This window comes from Maylandia zebra, linkage group LG1 (genome assembly GCF_041146795.1).
Source record: "Maylandia zebra isolate NMK-2024a linkage group LG1, Mzebra_GT3a, whole genome shotgun sequence".
Classification (NCBI taxonomy): Eukaryota; Metazoa; Chordata; class Actinopteri; order Cichliformes; family Cichlidae; genus Maylandia; species Maylandia zebra.
The window spans coordinates 43,208,790-43,234,816 of NC_135167.1; the positions used below are offsets into that span (position 1 = coordinate 43,208,790).

General features: G+C 40.1%; 1 protein-coding gene across 5 annotated transcripts in view; it reads left to right on the top strand.

Annotated features, from left to right (window-relative positions):
- Window positions 1-26,027, top strand: part of LOC101468455 (multiple epidermal growth factor-like domains protein 11) — a 267,137-nt gene that overhangs the window by 77,945 nt on the left and 163,165 nt on the right. For all 5 annotated transcript variants that reach the window (XR_013099674.1, XM_076887043.1, XM_004568657.5 and 2 more), the window contains exon 5: window positions 625-725. Coding sequence is in view for 4 of the 5 variants with exons in the window: in XM_076887043.1 (XP_076743158.1) it covers window positions 625-725 (101 nt within the window). In the remaining variant the exon portion in view is untranslated. The remainder of the gene's footprint in view (window positions 1-624; window positions 726-26,027) is intronic.

Consider the following 26,027-nt stretch of genomic DNA (forward strand, 5'->3'; position numbering starts at 1 on the left):
TCAGTCACTCTCACATTCACACACTGGTGGAGGCAGCTACAGTTGTAGCCACAGCTGCCCTGGGGCAGACTGACAGAAGCGAGGCTGCCATATCGCACCATCGGCCCCTCTGGCCAACACCAGTAAGCGGTAGGTGCAGTGTCTTGCCCAAGGACACAACGACCAGGACTGTCCAAGCCGGGGCTCGAACCAGCAACCTTCCGGTTACAAGACAAACTGCCAACTCTTGAGCCACGATCGCCCCATGATGACCACATCAAGCTTTGTAGCGACTAGTTTAGTTTATCTAAGAGCTGATCCGTTTAGCTTAAACTGAAATATTAGAAAACATCCTTGTCCTTGAATGAGTGGAGAAACTCCCCTAAACATTTAAGTGCTGCTCATCCTTTATAAGTGCAGTGACTACTGTGTTCTTAAGCGACCTTTGAGTGACAATGCTGAGTGATGACATGTTCAAAGGCTTGTTGTGGGATGTTCTGGTGAAAGTGCATTCACACGATCATTTTCTGTTGTTGTGAAAATAATTCACTGCAAGCTTACATTTTTTGTTTTATACATCAGTGTGGTCAGCGCCACACATCTTTTAACATTAATACCTTTACTGTGTTTATGTCACTTGCACAGGATCAGCTACAAGACGGCCTATAGGAGAGGTGTAAGGACCATGTACAGACGACGCTCTCAGTGTTGTCCTGGCTTCTATGAAAGTGGAGAACTGTGTGTTCGTAAGTCCTGCAGATTCCTTAACACCATTTTAGCCTTTGTGTCTTTTCTACAACCGGAGTAAATCACGTTACCTCAAACAGATTCAATTCAATTCAGTTTTATTTTTACAATCAAATCACAACAACAGATGTTAATGAGTTTGTAAACTCATTACTACAAACCACATGACAATGTTCAGTCTGCTCACAGGGCAGATGTGCCTGGAGTGGGAGCAACAAAAGTAAATAGAGGAAGAAGTTGGTGAGTTCTTAACTATTGAAGAACACGGCGAATGTACGTTCATTAGACGGCTACATACAGTCCTTTGCACATCTACAGTACCTATCCACATCGAGAATGTAAAGCATGCGAGGCATGTTTTTTAGCTCAAACTTGTAATGCAGACCTGTTAGTTGGTGAAGATCAAGGTTGGGTTATGTTCACACTGTAAACGAATTGCTCTGGAGTCCAGATAAAACTGTACCAAGACTATCCGGTTTGTTTGGTCTGGACCTAAGTGCAATTACTTTGTTCATAGCTACACAAATGAATCAAACCAAGGGTGAAAATGAACCACTTTGATATAAACAGACAAAATACTCCAGGTCTGTAAACAACCTAGCTCACACCTAGGGATGGGTATCGAAAACCGGTTCTTGTTGAGAACCGGTTCCCACTGTTTCAATTCCTTGGAATCGTTTGCAAAAATGGCAAACGATTCCCTTATCGATTCCAGTCGCCCCGAATGACGTCACCACGTTGCAGAGCGTCATTTACCTGGCAGGAAACGGCGCCTAAGTGGCTCAGACGCTCAAAAGTTTGGTTATACTTTACGAGAACGGATGACAACAGGGCAACTTGCAATACTTGCAAAGTAGATGTTTCATTTAAGGGAGGAAACACTACGAATATGCAAAAGCATTTGCTCACAAAACACGCGATGACCTTAAATGAATGTCGTGTTTTTAATTCCGCTCTGGACTCGTGAATCTCAACCCAGCAGCAGCGATAACGTTTGCACCTCCTCTCCTGTTAATGCGGCAGGTAAATAATCAACAACAGTGCATATTATGTTAGCGCGATCTGCCTTATTACAAACCTGCCATTACTGTGCATTTAGATAACCATGATGAGACAGAGTCTGGCTCAGATGCTGGCAGTTCTCGCTGCAGTCTGCCGGTAGCGTCTCCTTTCAGGCCAGGATAGACGAATGTCACCGAGCAGTGACTCAGTTTGTGGTCAAAGGCTTGCACCCGTTTGCCACAGAAGATGATTTTCAGTAAGTGAATGTGTTTAATTGTAGGCAGGGACATTACTGGATATTCTTGTGTAATTGCTACAGAATAATTTATGTTACACTTTGTTATTGCTACAGAAGAATATTTATTTTATTATTTTACATTTACATTTTTCCCCCGGGGACCCTGTGACACCCCATTGAAGAGCTGTAGGCTGGATCTCTTAAGAGCTCACTGCTGGGTTTGTAAGGCCATGTTACTCCTAAATTTCTATCTTGTTCAAAGAGAAGATATAAAACAAAGTTCTAAGCTAATCGACCTTAGTGTTCTCCTTTTTTAAAAAGAATCGATAAAGAATCGAATCGTTAAACAGAATCGAAAATGGAATCGGAATCGTGAAAATCTTATCAGTACCCATCCCTACTCAAAGTGTGCATTTTTGTGTTTAACAGACTAAGTCAGTCTACACTAGAAGAGTTTTATATAGATGCCACACCATTTACCTGTGACATGTCATGGTCCTGGGTCGGTGACCCAGTGTTTTGAGTTTTGTACATTTATTTTTGATCTCATCATGGTTCATGAATATTAGGGTTTTGGTTTCTGTTTTGCATTTCTAGAGCTCTAGTTCTCCTGGGTTTGTGATTTCTAGATCTTAGGTTTAGTTCTGCCCTCGTGTTTATTCTCTTGTTCCCCAGTCAGTCATGTCTCATGTCCTTCCTGTCCTTGTACTCGGCGTTCCCTCTGTTCAGTGTCTAGTCTGTGTCTGCCGCATGCTTCCTGTTTTATTTTGACAGTCCTGCTCTGTGTTCAGCCTCTGTTCCCCGTCTCGTCTGAGTAATTAGTACCAGCTGTGTCTCCCATTTCCTGATTACTCCGTCTTGTATTTCAGTCCTCTGTCATCCCCTGCTCTGCGTTGCATTATACCCTCTTTGTGCTGTGTCTCCTCCCTTCGCGTCCTGAGTATTCTTAGTTTCTAGGTTCCTGTTCTCCGGTTTTAGTCCTGCATTTGTGGTTTTGGTTTGTTTTTGTCACGTTTACTGCTATGAAGAGTTTCTCCAGCAATAAAGCTGCGCACTAAGTTAAATCTCTGTTTGTGAATCCGGCATTTTGGGTTCCATGGTCTACTGCGTCGATATGGACATGATTTATTTTTATTTATTATATTTGAATTTATTTTACTCCACAAACGAATGCGCACAGTGGTAAAATCCAAACTTCATCCAGGACAGAAACAACTGCTAACATGCTAACACAAAGGTATTAAGCTAGCCAAGAACCCAGAGTGCTGTTAAAGCTGAGCATACTGACACTAAGTAATCGGGTAATAAAAGTGGTGATGAGCAGTCAGACTGCAGGCTCTGCTCATTTTTCTACAGTAGAGTCACTGTGGTGACGAGTTTACACTCTTTGTGTTGGTTTTCATCTTTGCTTTGTGCTGACGGCTTTGTGTTCATACCCAAATACTCATAGAACGATCACACGGTTGTCCTAATAATTTGTGTTGGTGTGTGGGGCCTCTAGGTTTATATTGTTAATTGGTAATTATGAGACCGTGTGTTTCATATCATTTTACAGAGAAACATGATGTAAAAGCAATGTAATGACTAGTATAATGAATTACTGTCTCCAGTGAATAACTAAGTCACATACTGCATTACTTTAAAGAAAAGCGTTCAGTGTAATACATGACCTTTAAAAACCCAATGAGAATTTATAAGAGAATCAACAACGAATCGAGTCGATAAGTGATATCGATATTGAAATCACAATCGCTAAATTCGTATAAACTCCCATCAGTGATTATAGTCCACATAAATGACTGAACATGTGTCACATTTTTCCTGCTAGTTTCTTCTTAGACACAAAATATAGATGCTATAAAAACCCAACAAAAACACACTGTGGTTGATCAAAACCAAAAGTGTTTGTTTGTTATCAGACAGCGCTTTCTCCTTAATATTCCAACCGCAAGAGAACATGTGTTATGCATAACGTGTCAGTGACAAACAAAACCATTTTCCTGTCATATGCATTGTTATTTTCAAACTTTTTCCACTTGATGCACGCACACAGTATGCAGGCTTGTTAAAATTGCAGTGTACCTTGTGGAACAGTCGTTCAATCTCAGTAGTTATCTTTTCACAGTTACCTATATCTGCTGTCAAAATGAAGATCAGTCGAGCTCTGTAACAAAGTCAATGTATTTCTACCCAAAGTGTGACCACAAGCAGCTGGAAGGAAACCTGGTAAAAGAAAAAAGAAAGACACTGAGCAAAATCTCAAACAAACTGCAAAATGTTTCTTTAGACATCAGGCAGCTCTGAAAACTGCAAATCCAAACTGTTTTCAGAGCTACGTTTGTTAGTTGTCTTTGGTCATTTGGATGAATTCATCAGGTGAATCAAATAATTTTGCATTCAAGTTGAAGAGAACCTTCATTCAGTATGTGTGTAAAAGATTGGCCTTATCATCTAGCTGTGTTCCCCGCTTCATGGGAACAGTCCATTACACAATTATTTCTGTCTGAAGCTCAAACTTTGCCAGTCAAAGTAAATAACAGCTCTTCAATCAGTTAAAAACAAACAATTAAACTGAGCAGATGAAACAACAGATGTTGTTTTCAGATCTACATGTGCACGATTCTTTATTTAAGTGTGAATCCAGTCTCATTAAGCTTCTGCTCTTAATTGTTAAAGAAGAATCCCACAACATGCTCTCCTGGTTCTGTCACACATCTACTTATGTTATCACGTCTGACAGTTGTTCAGACAAAGAATCAACTGAAATCCTTCATGTTTTTACATTTTTTCATGATTAAAATGCAATTAAAAGTGATCCTAAAAAGACTTTTATTGAATTGTGTTCACATGTTTTAATTAATCCGGGTCAAAAGTTGCAACCTCACAGTGTTGTAATCAGCAAAGCATAATCTCCACCGGGGTTTTTAAATGGCCTTGTTTCCATTTGCATGTAGTGTGGCACTACTATATACAGCTTTCTTTAGTTCAGTGTGAACAAGCAAAGGCCGCAGAATAACTGGGCCCTCAAAGGGGCATTAGAGTGCCATCTCTGTGTGAAAGTTTATAAATCCTGGGGAACTATGGCAAAACAAAACTGCTTATTTGTTCTGGAATAAATAAAATATATAAACTAATTTTCTAATTTTACTCTAAAATACTTTTTCTCCACTAAAGCCATGCAGTATTCACCAGGATTAACAGAATGCAGTGACTTAATTTTGTGTACCTGTGGCCAACTGGTAAAGACAAAGCCAAGCTAAGTGGCAGAATTACTGTTAACAACAATGCGACCTAGATTTAAAGGGCCTGACAATGCTCCATAATTTATTAACTTTTAGTTGTAAGGAGGAGAGAGCAGTGTAAAGAACAGACTGGGAGCAAAGACAATGCTATGAAACAATTAATGTAATTTCCCCAGAAATAAAAACAAATATACAGTTAAGGTAGCACTGAATGAAAAGATTACATGACTAAAAGTAATAAAACTGGTTAAACAGTTCTCTAAAAGAAAAAGGGTGTGGCGCGAATAAGGCACGGCGGGACCACATATCGTTATTTCGAGCCATCTTTACTTGCTGCGGCTGCAGCTCACAGGCTGCCAGCCGCACTTGAACCACACCACAAGCACCACACCAACGTGTTTTAACACGGCGGGCGTGATTGCGGATGCCGTGCTGGTGCGTCCACACGGCACCGCAGACCACGCCCCACCACAAAGGGAAATTATTTCAAATTAATATATATATAAGAATATAGCAGTCCCAAACACACAGAACAACACCAGTCCAGTTAGTACGTGAGCATTTACCACACAGTCCTACACTCTATCCAAGTCCAGTGGCTGTTCTGAAACCCATTTTCTCCTTGTTTCTATAACAGTGTAAACCAGCGGTCCCAACCCCCGGGCCTCGGACCGGTACCGGTCCGTGAGTCGTTTGGTACCGGGCTGCGAGAGTCGAGGCTCAGGTGTGAAATGTATAGTTTTCAGGGTTTTTATCGGTTTTCAGTGTTATTTTGTTATCGTTTGTATCGTTAACTCGGTTTTCCTGGGTCTTTCACGTGTGTTATGAATAAATCTTTTTTTCGGTACGGGTACTAGTTTTATTTTGTTGTATTTATCCGCGACACCTTAAAGGGCGGTCCGTGAAAATAATGTCGGGCATAAACCGGTCTGTGGTGCAAAAAAGGTTGGGGACCGCTGGTGTAGACCATAACCGAATAGCAATCCTTCCTCAACTTCTGTCAACTAGTGTCAAGCTTCCTTCTGCAGTTGAAAATTGAAATGAAAAAATGTTATGAGTGTCTAAACCGAAGGCAAGAGAGTGAAACTCAGGTGCACATTCTTTATTAAACCCACACACAGAACAACTTGGAGCTTATGATGGTACCAGGTATGGTGAGAGATCTCCAGTGTTGTATGGAAGAAGGTGGGTTTAGTCAGCTCCTGTGACTGACAGAGGTACAAACTGGAACAAGGAACAAAGACAGTAGTTTACAAAATAAGCCAAGAGACTGGTCTGTTTGCCACAAGGAGCAAGCTGATAAGCTGGTAAAGTCTGAGTGGCTGAGCTGACCTATTTTGTACTTCAACTGACTGGGGTGATTAGACAAGGTGATCCAACCGGGGAGTGTAAAAGTCTTCAAACTAAAGAGCAGAGAACGTCTCTGACTTTGAGAATAAAAACACAGACACAGACCAGAGGCTGACTATGATAGAAAAATGCTGCAAAAGCACAGAAAACACAACAGAAGCTGAATAAATCACATTGAAAGTAGAAAAAAATTGGGTCAGTTTATCTGTTCGTCTGTCTTTTTGTTTCACTAGCTGGGCCCACGTCCTCATTTTAAGTTTGACAGCGTTTTAGTAGGTAAAAGTCGATGCTTTGACATGAATTGAGCTGCGGTTTGGGGAAGGCCTCGAAGAGGACTGGCAGATCCCCGTGTACTAAATAGAAGTGAAGAAGTTGAAGAATGGAGAGGAAGGAGGGAGGGTGGGAAACGAGAATGATCAGCTTGCAGAACTGGGGGAACCCATATAGATGGCAGCCGGAAGGAGCGTGTTTGGAGTCGTGGTCCTGCTGCTGAAATTCCCATACATAATCTCCAACAGCAGTCTAACTGTCACTTCAACATATCATTTTCAAAGTTTGTGTGAGGGCAGATACCAATAATAGCTCGAGCTGATTTAATAAAATCAGGTGTTGTTCAAGTTCCCAGGTGAAAATCAGTAAAAACTCACATCGACAAACTTCACAACAATATAATAATTTATCTTATCTTATCTTATCTTATCTTAGGCCTCGGGGGACATGAGTACCTAGGTTGGCTTGACCTTCATTGTTAGTGCTAAAGCTCAGAGTTGACTTGAAAAAATTAGAAACCATATCGACTAATATGTCATATGAAAGGGCACAGAAAGAGGTGTACAACACACTTTACATTTTTTAAATACAGAGTCACAGTGACACAAGAACAGGCATCATGAAACATCGTGTTCCCCCTCTGAGAGGAACAGCGCTCTCTGAGTGCTCTTCACTCAGTTTGACTTTTCTTTCATCACAATGATCCCAAACACACTACCAGTGCAGTAAGAGCAAACATGGTGTGATCTTTTTGAGTTAACAAGTTACAAGCCATTAATTAATGTATTGATCTTAAATATGATCAGTCTTTCTCCATGATTTTCCCAGCACCAGAAATAGACTATACTATATATATACTATATATACTATACTATACTTTAATACGCATGTATTAAAGTTACTATTTAAAGAATGAAAAGCAGTGTGTAATCAAAACACTGTGAAGAATTCAATCATTCAGTCAGCAACAGTCAAAAGTCACATTTCTTTGACTTTGCAGAAATCAAGAGCCCATTATTTTCCAGTCCTCTGCAATTTTAAAGAGCGTTCAGCCTAATATGTTTTTAACTACGGCCGACTGTGTAGGGCAGAGGGCGGCAACCTGCGGCTCTTTAGTGCTTATAGTGCGGCTCCGCGTGGTTTGGGAAATTAAATTAGAAGTATTTAGCTGAAGTGTATTTTATTTATGTTAGTTCTTTTTAACTTGTAGTTCTAAACTGGAAGATTATTGTGATATTGAAATATAAAAATAAAATTATATTCTATTATTTTTTCATCGCTCAAATAAGCGTCACACAGCCGGTGTACGAAACGCCGTGCATTTATCGAGACTTTCGACCCCAGGTAGGCCAGTTATGGATCTTTGGATCCACATTATGTCAGCAGCTCCACCGTGAACTATGTTAAAGACAAACACGCTCACGCCTCACAGACGACAGCTTACAGTCCTGTAGAGATAAAGTGACTTCGTACAGCCCCGACCTGCAGACGCTGTGCGCAGAGGTTCAGGAGCAGAAGTATCGTTGTAAACATATCACGGCAGACCCGGCGATGTTTGCATGAACACGCTTTTCAGCATCTCTTTATTGACCACCACGCCCCGCCACATACATTAACCAGGTAAAATACATATTTATGCAGAATTTTGCAAATATCTATTTTTCATCTTTTAGCAGCATAGAGCTTTTTTTCAATTACTTTTTAAAAGTCAGGTCAAGGCTCCAAAAGCCCAGAGGAGATATGAGGGTGGCGGCTCACAACAGCTTTTGTTTGCTACACGGATCATTTTAGTTCAGCTTTCCTTTTGTTATATTTCTTTAAGAGTTCAAAATGTGTTCATTACATAAATAAAATGTCATTTTCTCTGTAGCACTTCATGGATTTCATAAGCAGAACACCTTAGTTGTTCACACAAAGCATAAAGGTAAAAAACAATATATACAGTGTTATCTTCATTTTAGATGTCAAAAAAGTATTTGCGGCTCCCAGTGTTTTCTTTTGCGTGGAAACCGAGTCCAACTGGCTCTTTGGGTGTTAAAGGTTGCTGACCCTAGACTCTAGGGTCAGCCCAGTCACAGGGCAAAACCTGGAGAGGGCCTGTGGGTTCTGGTGGTGCAGAGCTCATTGTCTCAGGTTCATGTGGCTGGAGTAGCAGTGGGGACTTGGCAGGCTTTGGATTCTCTGGAGGCTTGGGATGCACAGGGTTCACAGTCTCATCAGGACCAGGATGACGACTACAACATCTGTTCTTGGGAGTTGGTGGAGGGGGACCCAGAGTGGGCTCCTCATTCTCCAACCACTGGTTTGCCAAGAATTAAGTCAGCAAGGATCAGATTGAAGCAATGGGCAGCTAGTCCTCCAACATAAAGTACAAAAGGAAACTAACAACTACAAACTACTGAAACCTGAAATTCCTCTTTCTTGAGGATGTCTTTCAGATACTGTTCATCTATATATATTTTTGGTGGCGCGTCTTCTTATGTGTTCGATTGTTCAGCTTCCTCAGTTTTGTTTAAGAAAACACTCCACACTATGTTAAGATTTGTCAAGTTTAAGCCCTTCACGAACCCTGTTGTTAGTGTAAATATACTATTCTATGCCCATCACACTGCATCTTTGACATTTTTAGCAGATTCAACTAAAGAAATGATGCAACAAAATAATTAGGTACATTTTAAAAAAGGTTCTTCTTCTATGCAGCTGGTGTTCAGGGAACAGGTTCTTTTAAGTCATGATTGTGGCTTAAGACTATTGTATAGTACAGAACATACATTACAAAAATGACTACTATGACATTAAAATTGGTACATATTAATTACACACAGTATTTGCAGTATAATTTGTTCTTTAGTAAATAAAACTGGTAACATGAAGACTGTTAACTGTTAACATTAGCAGCACAAGCAGTTTTACTGGCTTTTTGTTTTTTTTATTCATGTACCACAATTAAAAATGAGGTTTTCACCATTGATTGATGTTAATTGATACTTGCTCATACAATGAAGAAGCAGCAGAGGAGTAGGCAGAGTATTTATTGCAGTGGAAATGTACTTCTTCTAGATTTATTATTAATCTTCAGCTCACATGACCAGAGTGAGCTGAACTACTACTACTACTACTGCCTGTGTGCTTAAAAACTGCAAGAATGCAAAGCAGCATTTACACCTTCTTAGTAACCATCGAACTGTTTATAGAAGCGAGATCCTGAAAATGTACAATTACACGAATTTGTAACTCAGAACATTCAAAACATTCAAACACGTCCACAACAATGTGAACATTAACAAAAGAAAATTTCAGTGACCATGCTTTGTATTTTTCTGGACACCCGCATTTATTCGGTAAGAGAACCCAATTATCCACCCCAGATGGTAAACTCTATAGCACAGTGTTTTCTTTTCTTGTTGATGAAAAGCCGTGAAAGAGATTCCCTGAAGGGGAGGGGGGCACAAAGACGAGTATATTGTGTCTTTTATTCAACATCTACATGTAAACAACTTTAGTCTCTCCTGCATGGCCTAGACAAATACCCTTTGACTCCATTGTGTGACACTACATCCTCCACCTTCTCACACACACACACACACACACACACACACACACACACACACACACACACACACACACACACACACACACACACAGCGTTTTTCTCCCATTGGCTGTAGTAGGAATGCCGGAAGCTAATTCTTAGCTCTTAACTACAAAAACATGGCTGCCTGGTCTGCTAACGTTAACATCCTGGGACAGGTCTTTTGTTGTGTGATATACACAGCTTGAGCTAATTGAAAGAAGAAGAAGAAAGGGGAGCGTTTGATTTGAGTTGGGGGCTTTCCCTATGTTTCCTGGCTCTTTTGTTGGCTCTGTTTTTATGTCCAGTTTATCTCTCAGATAAACATGTGATTCTGTGCAGGAGAAGTTTACTTACAATACCTTTTTAGGTGAACTTATGGATGATTCTTTTCTTGCAGTGCTTTAAAAAAAATCAAATCTCTTTTTAAATCTCTGCCTGAGGCCATTGTATCTTTCTTTGGGGTCATTTCTCCCTGGCTTAGCCTGTTCTTCATTCTTGTTAGAACTTACTGTCCTGTCTTCCAGATGCTGAACGATTTTTACTTTGACCTTTGGCCCAGAGAAGCTTTAATCAAACCAAACACACTAATGAATGTTTATTTATACACACATACATACACATATACATGCACACACATACACACACACCTCAAGCTGATGCCTCAAGATATGTCATAAGCAAAAGTGCACGCACATGAATGAGAGGCGGAAGGCGATTGTAGTTAACAGGGTATTGCCGACTATCCTGCTAATTGCCAACTTTACTTTTGTCATCATGTCATGTTTAGGATTAAAAATAAAAAAGATTAAAAAAGTTTAATCAAATGAAATATTGATATTTTTGTATGGGAATTGATCCTGTAACATGAAATGCTGGTAATGAAAGTATCAATATTTCAGGATCGCGTTGCACATCATGGCAAATCAGTCAGTGAGTGCGACCGTAGACAGCAGTGAGGAGGAGACTGCGAGTGTGTCGCAAAGACACATAAATAGGGGCGACCGTGGCTCAGGGGGTTGGGAAGCGCATCTGTAACCGGAAGGTTGCCGGTTCGATCCCTGGGCCCTCTGTCCTGATCGTTGTGTCCTTGGGCAAGACACTTTACCCTACTTGCCTACTGGTCTCGGCCCCTCTGGCCGAGACCAGTAGGCGCGATATGGCAACCTCGCCTCTGTCAGTCTGCCCCAGGGCAGCTGTGGCTACAACTGTAGCTGCCTCCACCAGTGTATGAATGTGAGAGTGAATGAATAGTGGTATTGTAAAGCACTTTGGGTGCCTAGAAAAGCGCTATATAAATCCAATCCATTATTATAAATATGACTGACACCCGTAAACGAAGCAGCATCGGGCTGCAGTTTAAAGAAGAAACTCAAGTCAAATCAAGTCAAGTGGCTTTTACTGTCATTTCAACCATGTACAGTAGTACAGTGCAGAGTGAAATGAGACAGCGTTCGTCTGAGACCCTGGTGCTACGTATGATATATAACAGACAAACAGGACTGCTGAAAGTGCAATGTACAAAACAACTGAAGAACTGAAGAAACCTCGTGGATGAGAAGACAAATGTCTTCACAAAGAAGTCCAGTAGCTTTTTTTCCAAGCTCTTTAAACTACCATGAGCGCGATGACTGAGAAACTACAGAGACATACTCCTGTCTTGACCTAATTGTATAGTAATAATGTCATAGAAGTGGATAAAAAAAGGGTTCTTGTTATTTTCTGCATTGGAAACAAGTTATGAAGTCAAAGTTTTGAAGTCATTTAAAAAGAAGACAGAAGCAAAGCGGCCAGGGGCATTTAAATTGTGTCATCTGTGTTTTTCTTCTTTAATCTAAAAATAATTATTGAATTTTACCTCTTAACAGCTACTATGTCACCAGCAAATTACTTAGGGATTTGCATTTTAGCATTATGCTAAGACTGTCAGAAGTTTTAGTACCTTATGAGTGAAGTTACCATGAATTTAGGGCTTGCAGAAGATTTCCTTTTGCAAGCCCTAATATTTAAAAATCCCATTTAAAGAGGTGACAAATCTACCCTATGTTTAATCAAACATTGCAAAAAAGGGACATTATATAATGCTGAGAACACCAGAGGAGAAAGATTAAAAGAGCTTTTTGTATTCAGGACAAAAACTGTTTCACTGGGATGTTGCAATCTGCTCTACTGACAGCTGTGCAGACAGATCAGGCAGTGGAGGATGATGTCAGGTGTGCCCTTACAGTTGGTCCCACTGCAACTCTGATGTTGTTCATACCTCTGCTCTCATTCTTCCTGCAGGAGCAGATTTAAGGGCACTAAAGACCACCTCTTCATGCTAAAACAATAGCAAGAATTGGGTAGCGATTAGCTAATTTGAAGTATATTAATCTTTCTGTACCCATGGTTGATGTAATCCTCCTTGTAGCCATTCCTGCTTCAGCCCACAGGATGAAAGGATTAGCCACCTCTTTAAAGATTTATCAGCTCTGCTTGAGGATTACAAGAGCATTCGCTTGTTCGCTATCTTATTAAAATTTGGAACATTTTATCTCTCTCGCCCTCAGAAAATATGATGTATAGCATAAAGATTGAAGCTAGAGGCTGATCATATACAGTGTCCACCGCAATATTTGCAAAACACAACTAGGCAAACAGGGCACTGTTTGATTTAGATGTGTGATGTTGGGTTTTTTAACTATTAAAATCATTTTTATCATGCAGAGTAAATAATATCCTTTGCTATAATTCTTAAAAATTTCATGAATCATTTTTGGAACACTGCTGGCGCTAAGGTCTGCAATTTAATCACACACTGTGATATGGATCTATGATCAACTGTTGTGGTGTACACAGGCAGGACTATAAAAATTATATATAAATATCAGTGCTGTCAATAGATTTAAAAAAAAATTTAACAAATTAATGGCACAATTTTCTGTAATTAATTGTGATTAATTGCAAATATTTGACCAATAGCCTGGTTGCAATTACATTATTTCAACTTTATATTTAAGCTTGTAACTGACATTTATGCAACATAATGAGGTAAATGGAGAATAAACACAAAGAATGCTAAATGCTTAAATTCAAAGAGAAATCCAATAGTTTTCTTCAGTCTTTTAACACAGCTTCTCTCCTGTGAAATACAACTTTTTGAAAACCTATATACTAATAGCTAAGTATACACTCATATATAATATATATTAGTGCTGTCAAACAATGAAAATGTTTAAAGAGATTCATTATAGGGTTACTTCATTTTGCATGAGCAAACAGACTCGAGAAAAGAGGGAAAATATACGCACTTAACTTGTTTATTGAACATCTTGAACCTTCATGTAAACAAAAAACTCTGTGAACATTTATCCACTCTCTCTCTGTCACTCTTCGGGAGGCTTCAAGTCCTTGAGACGAGGAACCAAAGCGATGTAAAGCGCGTGTTCTCAACGATATTAACAGGTCTGCATTTTGTTGCAATCCACTTGGCAATTGTGTCAGTTAATATGGCCGACCGTGGCTCAGGGGGTTGGGAATCGCATCTGTAACCGGAAGGTCGCCGGTTCGATCCCTGGGCTCTCTGTCCTGGTCGTTGTGTCCTTGGGCAAGACACTTTACCCTACTTGCCTACTGGTGTTGGCCAGAGGGGCTGATGGCGCGATATGGCAGCCTCGCTTCTGTCAGTCTGCCCCAGGGCAGCTGTGGCTACAACCGTAGCTGCCTCCACCAGTGTGTGAATGTGAGAGTGAATGAATAGTGGCATTGTAAAGCGCTTTGGGTGCCTTGAAAAGCGCTATATAAATCCAATCCATTATTATTAATATGTCCGAGGTCGACTTACCGAGCCCCCGATGCTCCGTGATTGGTTTGGTGCAAGCTGGGTGACACGTTAGCCAAAGTGCTAGCAGCATCCCTGACTAACGTAGGCTTCGCTTCAATGTGATATTTTAAGATGGAAGTGCTTCGGTGAAAAGAAAATTCCTTCTTGCACAATGTGCAAAATACTTTATGTCGGTCGACTGTTCCATCTTGTTATTTTTTTAATACTGAAATTTCCCATCGAGAGGGCCAATGTGTGTTTATCATCTTCCATATTGAGTTGATTGGTTCAGCTGCCCGTCACTACCAGATCAACTGCCCATTTGCACATGTGCGAGGGTAACTCTATTTGGACAAACTGCCCAAAATGCGCTGACAGAAACATTTCAGGGATTTTGAGTCATTCTGCACTGCAGTTGCGTTAATTGCGTTAAAAATTTTAATCGCGTTGACCATGATGGCGGATTAATTTGCATTAACACGTTTAATATTGTTTTCTCTGGGAGCGCTCTTTTTCTGCTATCTGTCCTGGATTAGCACTAGATGCAAACTGAAACAATAATGCTGGACAGGAATTTATCTTCATTCCAGGCCATTCAGTTCACACAAACCGACGGACTTGTTATTTTCTAGGCTTAACCTGTGTGTTTCTTAGAGCTGTCAGATAACAACACCATATTGTCAATATATTATTATTGTGGTCATAAGAAATTTAAAAAGGTGTTGGTCAGTGTTCATGATTCATGAACAATAACAAAGAGACTAGGTGAAAAATCCATTGGTGAGTTCCCAGAAGAAAAATCCAAGAACAAAGGTTTGTCTCATATTTTGATCATCCCCAAAATATTTTAGGAAAATATTCAGTGGACTGACAGCTGAACTTTTCCAAAAGCTTTGGTCCCATTACGTCTGGTGTAAAATAACATAATCTGGATCTGGTGTTAAGCCGGCACTGTTGGCTGACTTCTGGCATGGTAAGTGGTATTTCATTCAGATATGGGCTAGGCCTGGTGTAGATGGCACTGTTTATTTGATGGCATGACACATCTGGCTAGATTGTGGTTTGGTTTATCTCGCCAAGGCTCATAGAAAACAGGTCTGGCCTGGATCCGGCAATAAGCTGGCACTTCTGACCGGCTGGTGTCATGGCAGGGTGTCTGTCAACCAGATGTGGGCCAGGTCTGGCAATGATGGTACTATTTATTTTCCTATTTCAGTTAGAAGACCTAAATGCCATGTTACTATATTATACTGCTATGGTAGCCAAATGCAGATTTCACAGTTTTGTGAGTGTACACTTTATCCAAAACCTAGTGAGGGTTTACTTATGTTTACCACCAGGTGGCTGTAGCTCAGGAGGTAGAGAGGGTCATCTACTGATTGGAAGGTTAGTGCTGGTTCGATCCCTGGCTCCTCCAATCTGCTTGTCAAGAGTGTGAATGTGTATAAATGCACTTAGTTTAGAGAAAGTGTGTGACTGGGTGAATGTTGCATGTTGTATAGAGCACTATGAGTAATCTGGGAGAGTAGAAAAGTGCTATATAAGAAGCAGTCCATTCGCTGTCTGAACATGGGTTTCATCATGTTTCTGTTGTGCTATTATGTTCCAGCACATGTTGTTATTACATGGCTTGATTAAGGTACACATTAGGCTGACATCTGGGGCCAGAGCTGAAAGTGTTCTGGGCCAGCACAGGACCAGCAGTGTGTCTGCAACAGGCCCATGTGTGGGCCAGATCTGGCAAACCAGATCTGGGCCACCAAAGGGCCGTCATTCTTTGCGGTATGTGGGCCATGTGTAAGCACATTATGTGGGCCAGATCCAGGCCATACCAATTTTGCTTTGGGGGTAGTCAACCAGGGTAGTAGCATGATGGTCTGGGGCTTCACGACCTGGACAACTTGTCATAATTGACAGAACCATGAGTTCTGCTCTCAATAAGAAAATCCTGAGGGAGAATATCCAACCATCAGTTCATGCAGGCCTGAAGGCAAAGTGCACTTGAGTTATTCTGCAAGGCAATGATGAATGAACAGCAAGTTCATCTCTGAGTGATTCAAAAAAAGGAAGATTTTGGAGTGGCCTAGGTATGTACCACTGATCTTAAAACCCATGGAGATGCTTTGACATTCAATTTATTTATTTATATAGCGCCAAATCACAACAAAAGTCGCCTCAAGGCGCTTTATATTGCACAGTAGATACAGAGAAAAGCCCAACAATCATATGACCCCCTATGAGCAAGCACTTTGGCGACAGTGGGAAGGAAAAACTCCCTTTTAACAGGAAGAAATCTCTAGCAGAACCAGGCTCAGGGAGGGGCGGCCATCTGCTGCGACCGGTTGGGGTGAGAGAAGGAAGACAGGATACAGACATGCTGTGGAAGAGAGACAGAGGTTAATAACAGATATGATTCAGTGCAGAGAGGTCTATTAATACATAGTGAGTGAGAAAGGTGACTGGAAAGGAAAAACTCAATGCATCATGGGAATCCCCGGCAGCCTACGCCCATTGCAGCATAACTAAGGGAGGATTCAGGGTCACCTGGTCCAGCCCTAACTATATGCTTTAGCAAAAAGGAAAGTTTGAAGCCTAATCTTAAATTAGAGATAGTGTCTGTCTCCTGAATCCAAACTGGAAGCTGGTTCCACAGAAGAGGGGCCTGAAAACTGAAGGCTCTGCCTCCCATTCTACTTTTAAATACTCTAGGAACAACAAGTAGGCCTGCAGAGCGAGAGCGAAGTGCTCTAATAGGGTGATATGGTACTACAAGGTCATTAAGATAAGATGGGGCCTGATTATTTAAGACCTTGTATGTGAGGAGCAGGATTTTGAATTCAATTCTGGATTTAACAGGAAGCCAATGAAGGGAAGCCAAAACAGGAGAAATATGCTCTCTCTTTCTAGTCCCTGTCAGGACTCTTGCTGCAGCATTTTGGATTAGCTGAAGGCTTTTCAGTGAGTTTTTTGGACTTCCTGATAATAATGAATTGCAGTCGTCCAGCCTGGAAGCAATAAATGCACGAATATTTCTAATTCTAGAGATGTTGCACAAATGGAAGAAAGCAGTCTGACATATTTGTTTAATATGTGCGTTGAAGGACATGTCCTGGTCAAAAATGACTCCAAGGTTCACAGCGTTACTGGAGGCCAAGGTAATGCCATCCAGAGTAAGAATCTGGTTAGATTTTCAGGGCCGAGTACAATAACCTCAGTTTGATCTGAATTAAGAAGCAGAAAGTTAGCGGCCATCCAGGTCTTTATGTCTTTAAGACATTCCTGCAGTTTAACTCATTGGTGTGTGTTATCTGGCTTCATGGACAGATAGAGCTGGGTGTCATCTGCATAGCAGTGTAAATGTATGCTATGTCTTCTGATGATGCTGCCTAAGGGAAGCATGTATAGTGTAAACAGAATTGGTCCTAGCACTGAACCCTGTGGAACTCCATAATTAACCTCAGTGTGTGAAGAGGACTCTCCATTTACATGCACAAACTGGAGTCTATTAGATAGATATGATACAAACCACTGCAGCGCAGTACCTGTAATACCTACAGCATGTTCTAATCGCTCTAATAGGATATTATGGTCGACAGTATCGAACGCTGCACTGAGGTCTAGCAGGACAAGCACAGAGATGAGTCCACTGTCAGAGGCCATAAGAAGATCATTTGTAACCTTCACTAAAGCTGTTTCTGTGCTGTGATGAGCTCTGAAACCTGACTGAAACTCTTCAATAAGCCTCTGCAGATGATCTGTTAGCTGTTTGACAACTACTCTTTCAAGGGTGTTTGATATAAAGGAAGGTTGGAGATTGGCCTATAATTAGCTAAGACTGCTGGGTCTAGAGATGCTTTTTGAGTAAAGGTTTAACTACAGCCAGCTTGAAGGCCTGTGGTACATAGCTGATTATTAGAGATAGGTTGATCATATTTAAGATCGAAGCATTAATTAATGGCAGGACTTCTTTGAGCAGTTTTGTAGGAATGGGGTCTAAAAGACACGTTGATGGTTTGGAGGAAGTAATTATTGAAGTTAACTCAGAAAGATCAATTGGAGAAAAAGAGTCTAACTTAACATCAATGGTACTAAGAGTAGCTGTAGATAATATTACATCTGTGGGATGATTACTGGTAATTTTTCTCTAATGATAAAAATTTTATTTGTGAAGAAGTTCATGAAGTCATTACTAGTTAACGTTAAAGGGATGGTTGGCTCAACAGAGCTCTGACTGTTTGTCAGCCTGGCTACAGAGCTGAAGAGAAACCTGGGGTTGTTCTTATTTTCTTCAATCAGTGATGAATAGTAAGATGTTCTGGCTTTGCGGAGGGCTTTCTTATAAAGCAGCAAACTATTTCTGCAGGCTAAATGATGATCCTCTAAATTTGTGACACGCCATTTCCTCTCCAGCTTACGAGTCATCTGCTTTAGGCTACGTGTTTGAGAATTATACCACGGAGTCAGGTACTTCTGATTAGAGACCTTAGTTTTCACAGGAGCTACAGTATCCAGAGTCGTACGTAGTGAGGAGGTGAAATTATTAACAAGATAATCGACCTCTGTTGGGGTAGCGTTCAGTTTGCTGCTCTGCTCTGTGTTGGTACAGGGCATTGAAGATGATAACAGTGGGTGGATTATATTCTTAAACTTAGTTGCAGCGCTTTCAGAAAGACATCTACTGTGATAAAGTCTACTCTCCACTGCTGTGTAATCAATTATTGTAAATGTAAATGTTATCAGGAAATGATCAGACAGGAGAGGGTTTTCAGGAGACACTGTTAAATGTTCAGTTTCTATGCCATATGTTAAAACAAGATCTAGAGTGTGATTAAAGTGGTGGGTGGGTTTATGACCTTGAAAAAGCAGTTCATGCTCAAAAACCCCTGAATGTGGCTGAACTAAAACAATTCTGCAAAGAAGAGTGGGCCAAAATTCCTTCACAGCAATGTGAAAGAGTCATTGCACGTTATCACAAATGCTTGATTACAGTTGTGGCCATAATGGTGGCACAAACAGTTATTAGGTTTAAGCAGCAAATACGTTTTTACAAAAAGAGCTGCAGGTTTGGATAGCTTTTTCCCCTTAATACATGAAATCATTAAACAAATGCATTTTCTTCAGTTGCCATTGTCTAATATGATCTGAAATATGCAAGTATGGCAAATACAAATGCAGGAAAAAAAGGAATTACGAAGGGAGTTCAAGTGTTTTTTTTTCACAGCACTTTAACTTTACAAAAGCTGTACAAGAAACTCAAACACGTAATTATTTGCAATATTTTTTGTGCTGTGTTATCTGACTCTTCGTTTTACTATATGGGCAAAAGAATTTGATTGTCTGCTTTCGCACGCATATGAATTGGACCTTTCTCTAAAATTTAGTGCTTTCTTCACCTGCATCTGTGTGTAGATGTTGCATGTGTGTGTGGGTGTGTGAATTGGGGGCTGTAGGTACACAGCAGGCAAAGGCTATGTCAACACATAAAGTCTATAGGGAAGTGTGCTAAAGTCTCACTTTAGCATTCATCATCCAGTTTTTTTTATAGTGCATTCATAAAGTTGTGATTTTTTGTTTAACAGGCTTGAATTTAATTAATTTAGTTAATTCTTATCTGAATTTGTGTTGATGTATTTGACCTTACTTACCACACACATCTTTCTGTATTACAACCAGCAACTCCATCCTAATCTCAGTCTGTGTTGAGAACTATGTAGGTGTGGATGCAAGGATTTCTTTCCTAATATTCAAAACAAGCTGTAAAATTTAACACACTGCTGCTATAAATTTAGAGAGGATGACCCCTCTGGGACTAAAATGCAATAAAACCCAGCTTTACAGAATCCGATCTAACTCCTGTAGCCACTCTGTCCACATTTTGCTCCCTGCTTGCACACTTCTTTGCAACTTCCCAAACTCAGCACTTCACTTTGTGTTCACTGCGTGGATTTTAACACTTCGTAGCCTTAAAAAACAGGTCAGAGTGTTGAAATACTTTATGCAAGAGAGGTTGTTTTTTCATTTGTTCCTGTGCACATTTATATGCACGTCAAGCTGCCTGCTTCTGTAAGAAAGCAAACAGAGCCAGGACTATGGCACATCATATCTCTGTGATGGAGGAGCTAAAGTCTCCAAGCTGTCAGCCCATCTTCTTCCAGCACAATCCCTACCTGATGTATGATGCAATATTCATACTCTGATCCTACAAAATGAGTTGAAGGAGATGTTACATAAAATTCAACATTTTACTTTTAACACATTGTACTAAAGATAAATATGATTCTTTTTTCATTGTTATTCCATTATGCACTATGGGTGTTTAGTGTGATGGGTTAAATTACCGTTACTATAGATATGATTGTTTTTGAATTACTGAATTGCTGTGTGTCATAGAATGTGTCAAGAATAGGCGTTAGCGTCCTTTACTTGCAGAAAAAGGAACAATTACTGAATCTTCCGGAATGCACTGGGCAGGGTACACCCTCAGCACATTGCCACTTCGACCCCATTCACAACCATACTGGTTTTGGGATCCTGTGCAATTAGAGATTTTCACAGATATATCCTCATGCTGACAAAGGGTTACAGCATAGAAAACAAAATAATAAATTGATGTGAAACAGTGTAACTCTGAGTAAAACTCCCCAATTTGAATAAATGTTTCAAAAATGTGTTAATTAGAGAGTTTTTTATTTCCAACATTTTTATTGTCTTGTTCCTCTGGCAAGTAAAAATCACACCTGACTGTAGAAACATTACCATCACCAGCTATTTATTAATGTGCCCATCTCCGAGTTTGTGAGTGTCCTCCCCACAGAAACAACACCATGATTTTATTCTACAAGCTCTTATTATGACCTAAAGTTTTAGTAACAATAACTTGAGAAAGCTCTTTCTCAAAGATAGATGGGTAGTGTGCGTACATCCATCCATCCATCCATCCATCCATCCATCCATCCATCCATCCATCCATCCACCTTCTCTCGCTTTATTTGGGGCCGGGTTACGGGGGCAGCAGCCTAAGCAGAGAAGCCCAGACCTCCCTCTCCCCAGCTACCTCCTCTAGCTTATCCGGGGAAACACCAAGGCGTTCCCAGGCCAGCCGAGAGATATAATCTCTCCAGCGTGTCCTGGGTCTGCCCCGGGGCCTCCTCCTGGTGGGATATGCCGGAACATCTCACCTAGGAGGCGCCCAGGAGGCATCCTTGTCAGATGCCCGAACCACCTCAGCTGGCTCCTTTCGATGTGGAGGAGCAGCGGCTCTACTCTTAGCCCCTCCCGGATGGTTGAACTTCTCACCCTACCTCTAAGGGAGAGGCCAGCCACCCTTCGGAGGAAGCTCATTTTCGCCGCTGTGCGTACATCTATATAAAATCATATTTTGATCTTGGAAATATGATATCAACCCAGATACTAACTCTAGATGGTTGGAGTTGTTTTTGACCAGGTTATGTCAATGCTTCAATGCAACTACCAGTCAAAAGTTTTTGAACACCCCAATTTTTCCAGTTTTTTATTGAAAATTATGCTGTGTAATGTCTCATTGCACTCTGAAATGAAAGCACAGTACAAATAAGCAATTAGAGTTAAAAAAGAAATCGTGGAATCAATTTATAGACCAAAATGTATTCTAAACCTTTGACTCATCAAAGTAGACACCTTTGGCAGCTTATAACAGCTGAACACATCCATCTCATTCTTTCTAAAATAGAAATCAAATATTCTTCAGAAAGTTCTTCCCATATCTGTTGCAGAAGTTCCAATAAATGTGTGGACGTTGTAGGTTGCTTTGCTTTCACTTTTCTGTCCAGTTCATCCCAAACCAGCTCGATGGGGTTTAAATCTGGAGACTATGTTGTGGGTCATTATCTTGCTGTAGGATGAACCCCTGACCAACTAGGCGCACACCAGAAGGTACTGCATGGTGCTGCAGAATGCTGTGGTAGCTGTTTTGGTTCAGGGTGCCTCTAACTCTGTACAAGTCACCGACCCTGGATCTAGCAAAACAGCCCCAGACCATCACACTTCCTCCTCAATGTTTGACAGTTGATGGCACACACTGTGGAACCATCCTTTCACCTTCTTGATGGCACACAAAGATCCTACGTGATGAACCGAAGATTTCAAACTTTGATTGATGAGCCCATAATACCTTCTTCTAGTGTTCAGTAGTCCAATTGTGGTTTTTCATGGCCAAGGCAAGCCTCTGTCTTATTCTGACGTCTTAGCGATGGCTTTCTTGCTGCAACTATATATATAAAACCTCAAGAACAAATCTTTGGGATATTATATTTGTTTTTTTGTTTCATATGAAAACTGACTTCAGTCAGTCACTCATGCTTTTTGGACATGTTTCAAACTTTTTTTCTTCGGGTTATAAGGCGCACTGTCGATGAATAGGTGTGTTTTCATACATAAGGCACACGGGATTATAAGGCTCATTAAGCAAAACAAAACAGTCAGATAAGTCAAACTTCACTCAGCTCATTCTTCTTGCTTCCTCCACTTCTGTAACATTGATTCATTACTGCTGAATTCTCTCACAGCTGCTCTATTCCCATGTTGTTGCAGTATATTAATGACTAACCTCGTATTGTGGATGGATTTTCTCAGTTGTTCTCCTGACCGAAGTTTGGTCCATTTACAGCATCCTGCTATGCGATTGCATTTGTCTCTAACTATCGGGAACCCTCATGTTAACTTTTAGCGAGTGCAAAAAAGTTAGTGTTCATCCTCCAGCTTCACTGTGTTTATGTTATGCTAACATAGCTGTGTAGCTAGCGATCATGTAGCACATCATTATATACCAGCTAGCCCAACTTCAGTAACCCTACAAACGTCACTGCTGTTTAGTTTTCTGTCTTCATTTATGTTGGAAGTGATCTTCAGAAATCTCTCAGTCAGAACGTGCTATATCGTGTTTAGGTGGAAACTAGCGAGCTAACTTCCTGCTAACTTCTAACTCTGTTAAATTTAATAAATTCTGTTTTCATCGATGCCTGAATGTTAAACTTAATTGTTACACCTGGTAAAGCAGCAACGCTGATCATTTTATTAAAGATGAAAGAATTTAGACAGTTTCTAACTCTCAGTGATGCCGCAGTGTTTGTTTGACTTTGGGACCTGAAGACTTTTTATAGCAGATAACCACCTTAAAAATATTCTGCAGTGGAACAAAAACAAAAGAAAACCATGAATCAACCTGATCCTGCTGAAGTGAAGCAGAGCGAAGTTACAGAGGTTTAATTAGAGACACAGTTAAGCATTTTGCAATTTTGCATAATCTGAAAAAGTTTACATTTCTTTTGTATTGAACAGCAAAAATGAGGCCTCTTTTGTTGGAAGTCAGTGAAATTTAAAATGAAAATAAAAGTAAGAGGGCATTCATGACGATGTTTATGTGAAGCGAAATGTGAAGTGTAGTTTGGATCTTCTTTTGCTGCTGGTTCAGTCAAATTTGGTTGGAGAGAGACAAAACTGCAGTTTCAGAACACAAAGCGCGACGCATCAGAATCTGTGAGCTGTTGGCTTTCAGCCCCAACGGCGTGTACGTGCAGTCGGGTGAGAAAGCCGACATCTCACTGATTCTGATGCGTCGACGGGTCCGCCCTTTTTGTTTAGATCCTTGTGCAGAATCAGTGTCAAAATTTTGTGAGGTTTAACCTGAGATTCTGGCGTTTCAGGAAAAAATAATTTATATTTAAAAATCAATTCAGGATTTTAATGAATCGATATCGCGTTATTCAAGCTAGAATCGATTTTAATTGGAAAATCGATAATCAAAACCCACCCCTAAGCAAACCAGAATTCATACATAAGGCGCATCAGATTATAAGGTACATTGTTGATTTTTGAGAAAATTAAAGGATTTTAAGTGCGCCTTATACTCTGAAAAATATGGTACTATGTGTTGTGCCCTTAAACTCACAAAATGACAAACTAGGTTTTGGTGTTTTAACCAAAAACTGCCGGATGAATAAAACATCGTACTCAGTACTGGAACTCTTTAACAGTCTTTCTCACTTCGTGCTAGAATTACTCCATATTACTGCAAGAACTTGTTTGACTGTATCCGACTCAAGGGTTTAGGTCTCTTCCCTTAATTTTTCATCCATCAAACCGAGGCCTTGAGTTTTAGGTTTCCTGAAAAATGCTCCACTTGTCTGATATATCAAAGTTCTATTAAAAACATCTCAGTGTGCTGGTTAATCTAAAGTTTAATGTATTACTTTTTATAATCATTAAAATAGTGTTTTAAGAGTTCGTTTTAGCTGCTCAGTGTGCAGTTTTTCTGTCTTGACTGCTCATACTGTTTGTCTTTTTGTCCTTTTCACATTGCTTTTTGTCCTTCTCGTTGCAACATTGGCTAGTGACCACCTCTGACCTTCTAGCTAATAGCTGTATGAGATAATGCCAGAGTGACGCACAGTTGCCCTGTAAAACTCTGCATCATTTATTATTTTGTGATAGAATCATTTTTTAACCTTTAGATTGTGCATGATGGCTTTCAACTGTAGTGTTGTGTCACAATGAAATATTATAGCAGTTGGAAGGTGATAATGGAGATGTCAGCACTACCTTATCTGTTTGCTGTACAATGCAGATAATACGCTTTGCTCGCTAGACTGGCTGGTAGAATATCTCCATATCTAAGCAAAGTAGAAAATATTATGACTTACTGTTACATTAGGATGTCAAAGAGCAAGTAGTACGCCAGGGATGTGCAGAGAATTTTTAAGGGGAAAATGACAAACAGGCACTGGTAATGTCATGTTTGGGAGTACAGAGCACAGCACTGCATATTAAAAAATATAGACACAAATTATGTAAATTAAGAAAAACCTTCATTAATTTGCTGCAGATACTCAACAGAGGCAAAAAAGCAACACTATCAAGGATTTTGTCTTTTTTTTTTTCCTTTTTTTTTTAGTGGCCGGTAGTTACCAGGGAGTCATTGACTGGTTTCCAGGGCTGCGTGACTGAGGCTTTAGCAGCTTCATAGTGAATGCCAGCAACCTTCAACAACCTTTGCAACTGGCCAGGAGGAAGTCATTGTTGTGGTTATTTAATGTCCTTAAAGAAACAAACATTATCCATGATTCCATGACAGATCTGAGGATGTGAGGGCAAATACTGTGTCTTCCACCTCCAAGTAACATCACCTGCCTTTATGTCTTTTGCACACCAGTTCCAGCTACTAGATGTGACAGATTGAACCAAAGTAGTATTAGAAACTAAAACAGTCTTATAGATAATCAACTTTAGCTCCTACACTCATTTTCGCCTAGTGAACAGTGATTGCCACACAGTTGCCAACTGGTTCTACGCCTGTGTATTCGTGGTCTTAGTTTAATTTATTAGGATATTATCATTAGCTGTAAGAATGCATATTCATACTGAGGTCTTATAAAAACTTTACATTGTGACAATACACAATAGCAACCGAGAAACAGCTCAACTGGAACACCAACAGACAAGAGAAGCAATACCTCCATCCTACAATATAAACTAGGTATAATGGGTATAATACTTCATTTAAAAGTATTATATATTATATATAGTATTATACTATGTTGAGTAAGCTTTCTGAAAACTAACATTGATTCATGTCATTCATTTATTTAATTAATTAATTACTATAAAATCTATCTATTATCTATTCTATTAAAAGCTTGGCAAAATGATTTTGTTTTCATATTTTTGTAAATATGATTTTACTGGTTAATAGTCTCTAGTCTCTGCCGTCATAGTAAATTCCATTTCTTCATAGCGTGATGACCTTAAAGAAAAAAAGAATAGTAATATATATTAAATATATTTATGTGTTTA